Source organism: Otolemur garnettii, unplaced genomic scaffold, assembly GCF_000181295.1.
Source record: "Otolemur garnettii isolate 467f Iridium unplaced genomic scaffold, OtoGar3 scaffold00031, whole genome shotgun sequence".
Taxonomy (NCBI): Eukaryota; Metazoa; Chordata; class Mammalia; order Primates; family Galagidae; genus Otolemur; species Otolemur garnettii.
Window position 1 is genome coordinate 13,440,542 of NW_003852426.1, and position 4,576 is coordinate 13,445,117.

Sequence of the window (4,576 nt, forward strand, 5' to 3'; positions counted from 1 at the left end):
CTGCCTCAGCCTCCCAAGTAGCTGGGACTACAGGCGCCCGCCACAACGCCCGGCTATTTTTTGTTGCAGTTTGGCCGGGGCTGGGTTTGAACCCGCCACCCTTGGTATATGGGGCCGGCGCCTTACTCACTGAGCCACAGGCGCCTCCCAATCATGTAGCTTTATACAAGTTATTTTCAGCCTCAGTGTCCTTGCTCATGAACTAGGAAAACTTGTCATGGCCCTCTACTTCTGAAGGTATGAAATGAGGTGTTAGTGAAAAAGTATAAAAAGTAGGTCAGGCAAGGTGCCTCATGCCTGTAATCGTAGCACTCTGGGAGGCCAAGGTGGGTAGATTGACTGAGCTCAGGTCAAGACTAGCCTGAGCAAGAGTGAGACCCCATCTCTAAAAATAGCTGGGCATTGTGGTGGGTGCCTATAGTCTAAGCTACTCAGGAGACTAAAGCAAGAGGATCACTTGAGCCCAAGAGTCTGAGATTGCTATGAGCTATGATGCCACACCACAGCACTCTACTGAGGGTGACAAAGTGAGACTCTGTCTCAAAAAAAGAAAAGAAGGCCAGGCGTGATGGCTCACATCTGTAATCCCAGCACTTGGGGAGGCTGAGGTGGGTAGATTGCCTGAACTCTCAGGTTGGAGACCAGCCTAAGCTAGAGTGAGACCTCATCTCTAAAAATAGCCAGGTGTTGTCACAGGCGCCTATAGTCCCAGCTACTAAGACAAGAGAATTGCTTAAGCCCAAGAGTTTGAGGTTGCTGTGAGCTATGACACCAGAGCACTCTACCAAGGGTGACAAAGTGAGACTCTGTCTCAAAAAATAATAATAATAAAAATCCCAGAGAAGTTTAGTGTCTCATATCCCCTCCCAATGGGTAGATTAACTCTTTTAGAGTTGAAAAGATCTTCCAAAGATCCCGTCAACTTAACTACTGGGAGGATAAGCATTTGGATTTAATTGCCCCCTTAGCCGCTGCAAACTGTACATGATGGGGAAGAGACCAGTTCACAAGAGGAATGGGATACTGTTAGGAAAATGGGAATGGATGTGAGCAGGCCAAAAAATGAACACACATTCACCACTGAGATTTCAGGACTTGAAGACTTACCTCACTCCATATAATTGCACAGACTTCTGTAACTTATTTAACCATTCCCTAATCATGGATAATGCAAGGGGCCAAGAGAGAAAACAGAGCCCTACAAGGACAGACTAAAAAGAGATTCTTGAGGCTGAAATGGCCATGCCTCATTCTCATTCATTAACCTCACTTTGAAGAAAAAAATATCTGGTATCTTTTCCAGTGCTAGGGCATATGTTCAATGCCCAGTAAACACATACTCAGTGAACAACTGAGTGGTTGAAGAGGACCATCTCTTTTTCTCTGCATTAGTCTGGTAGAGCAATGGCTTTGGAGCTGAGAATAAGTACTCTCCTAGCACCATCTGCTGGCAGTGGAAAACCATTTCCTGAATCCTAGCCTCCAATTTCATTCACTAGTATTGTTAATCCTGAAAGTCCTCCTCTCAATAGTGGTACCACAGAACCTACCTTTTATCCACTGACAAAGGAAATCACAAAATACTGACTTTTGATTTTTGTTTAATTTTTTTAAACACAGTCTCACTCTGTCACTCTGGAAGAGTGCCACGGCATTAGCCTAGCTCACAGCAACCTCAAATTCTTGGGCTCCTCCTGCCTTAGCCTCCCCACTAGCTGGGACTACATACACCCACCATGATGCCCAGCTAACTTTTCTATTTTTAGTAGAGACGGAATCTCACTAACTCTTTCTTAGGCTGGTCTCCAACTCCTGAGCTCAACCAATCCACCCACATCAGCCTCCCAGAGCGCTAGGATTACAAGCATGAGCCACCCTGTGATGAGCAAGGCAGGCATGGTCTCTGTCCTTCTAACATAGTGGAGGGGAGAAGTATTTAAAATATAATGAATTCAAAGAAAGGAAAGAGTCAAAGTGCAACTTACGGCAGGACCAGTGTCACTCTGAAGACTGTTATAAATGCATAATATCAAAGATATCTCCCTCCTCCCGAATAAAAAACTATATTTTCATGAAATCCTCGGGTGACTCCCAGTTCATATTAATGCCCGATAAGTGCTACTCTGGAAGCTTCCAGAGACAGCAAGACTTGAGTTGTGTTTCAGGATTTTATGTACACTGGGAGAGCAAGCAGCATGTTCCAGTCGATAAGACCACCAAGGGAAAGTTCTGAGATAGCAAGATTTCCCGTTTCCAGTCCAACATACCAAATAGTGTTGACTGCTGTCAGACACCGCCCTAAGTGCTTTACATAGGACATCTCATACAATCCTCTTATTGTTAGGGAGCTGTTAGGGAGTTGCAATATTACTGGGGAATGGACGGGTTAAATAACTTGCTCAAAGGACTCACTGAGAGAGTCAAGCAAACCAAATCGGAACCATTCTTCTTTACCAATCTAAGTCGTCCGCAAACACCTCCAACCCTTACACGAGAGCCAGAGCAAGACCTTCCTCTTCCTCCGCCAAGCCAAAACGCAGAGCGCGCGCCGGTAGCGCGGCGCCAATACTACAGCGGAAGCAGAGGTGAATTGTGGGAACGTTCCATGTTTACGGCCTAGTCGCTAGCGTGTTGAGGCTATAACTTAAATGAAAAGGGCTGGGTTTTGAAAGTGACACAGGCTCTGAAAAGTCTGGAAGGGGTGCGAAGGAAGCTTTGTGCTACTTTTGGCAGAAATCAGAGTTAGCAAGACCCTAAGCGGTTCAGTGCTGCCAACTACGCTATGGATGTCTGGGTCCTCCAACGTAAGCTAGAACGGCCGCCTCTATGGTCCGTTCTTCCCGTGTGGTGCTGGTGCGCATGCTCAGTAGCGGAACGCTGGCAAGATGGCGGAGCAAGAGTAAGTCTTGCGATAGTTGCGTTCCTGGAGTGGGGTTTTGAATATTCGGTGCCATCCAGTGTTTACGGTAGCGGTAAATAAGGATTTATGGGCTGCGGGAAGAGAAAAGGGTCCAGATTACAGCGGGCAGGAGTGAGAAACCGTTGGGCTTGGGGAGTAGAGGGGCCCACAGTCAAATTCGGATAATCTTGAAGATTGCCTTCACGCAGCGGGTTGGAGTGGCAGAGGCTGGATTCACACAGTATAACTTTAGCATTCAACCTGCAGATGGGTCTGCACTCACCCCAACCCCACGAGGTTTTACTAACTAGACAATCGTTGCTACCATTGCCTCTGAAAGGCTGTGGCAGGAAAAACTATCACGTTCCTGACTTTCTGAGGCTTTGGGGAGGAACGAATATTAGGGTTCCATTTTGAGGATGAGTTAGAAGCCACAGGTTTCGGGGAAATCTCAGTCCTCAGGAAACTGAAGATAGCAATGTTCCCTAAAACTTAGGTTATTGAATTAGTTTGGAAATTCACTGAATGTTCGTCTCCTAAACATTTTTGTCACTGATCTCGATTTTCTTTATCAGGGAAAGAAAAAAGATCCCTTTGGTCCCAGAAAATCTCCTGAAAAAGAGGAAAGCTTATCAAGCCCTCAAAGCCACCCAGGCAAAGCAGGCACTTTTGGCAAAGAAGGAGGTAATGGTGGGGAACCAAAAGGAGGGAATTAGAGTTTGTATTTGGTGAGTTTTATCCAGCATGTAACTAGATTTGATAAGGGGGAGTCCCTTTTTAATTGGTTTATATCAGGTACAGTGGTCTCTCAGGTATTCTCATCCTTTATATAGGCCGCCAAGGTGGCTAACGCCTGTAATCCTAACATTGTGGGGGCGGGTGGATAGCTTGAGCTCATGGTTTCAAGACTAGCCTGAGCAAAAAGCAAGACACACCCCACCCTCCCAGCCCCTGTCTGTACTAAAAATAGAAAAACTGAGGCAAGAGGATCTTTTGAGCCCAAGAGTTGGAGATTGCTTTGAGCTATGACGCCATGGTACTCTACCCAGGGAGACAGCTTGAGGGAAAAAAAAAATCCTTTTAAATGCCACAGTATGTAATCTGTACTCCTCCTGTATGCTTTAAATTATTTCTAGATTACTTACAACATCTAATACAATCTAAACGTTATGGTTTTGGGGGGCCTTTTTAGAGACAATTTCACTTCATCACCCTTGGTGGAGTGCCCAGGTATCACAGCTTACAGCAACCTCCAACTCCTGGGCTTAGGTGATTCTCTTGCTTCAGTCTCCCTAATAGCTGGGACACCAGGTGCCCACCCGGATGCCCATCTATTTTTTTGTTACAGTTTGGCCAGGGCCAGGTTTGAACCTGCCACCATCAGTATATGGGGCCAGCACCCTACTCACTGAGCCACAGGTGCTGCCCAATGTTATGTATTTTAAAAATTTGTATTTTTTATTGTATTTGTCATTTTTACGGTATCTCCTCTCATCCTCAGCCCCCAATTTTTTTTTTTTTTTGAGACAGAGTCTCACTGTGTCACTCTCTGTAGAGAGCTGTGGCATTGCAGCTCACAGCAACCTCAAACTCTTTTTTTTTTGAGACAGAGCCTCAAGCTGTCCCCCTGGGTAGAGTGCCATGGCATCACAGCTCACAGCAACCTCCAACTCCTGG

At 46.0% G+C, this 4,576-nt stretch overlaps 1 protein-coding gene across 1 annotated transcript in view; it reads left to right on the forward strand.

Annotated features, from left to right (window-relative positions):
- Positions 1-2,839: 2,839 nt before the first annotated feature.
- The window catches only part of RPL7L1 (ribosomal protein L7 like 1), a 7,332-nt gene continuing 5,595 nt past the window's right edge, over positions 2,840-4,576 (forward strand). The window contains exons 1-2 of the mRNA XM_012804843.2: positions 2,840-2,899; positions 3,475-3,583. Coding sequence (XP_012660297.2) covers positions 2,886-2,899; positions 3,475-3,583 — 123 coding nt within the window. The 5' untranslated portion in view covers positions 2,840-2,885. The remainder of the gene's footprint in view (positions 2,900-3,474; positions 3,584-4,576) is intronic.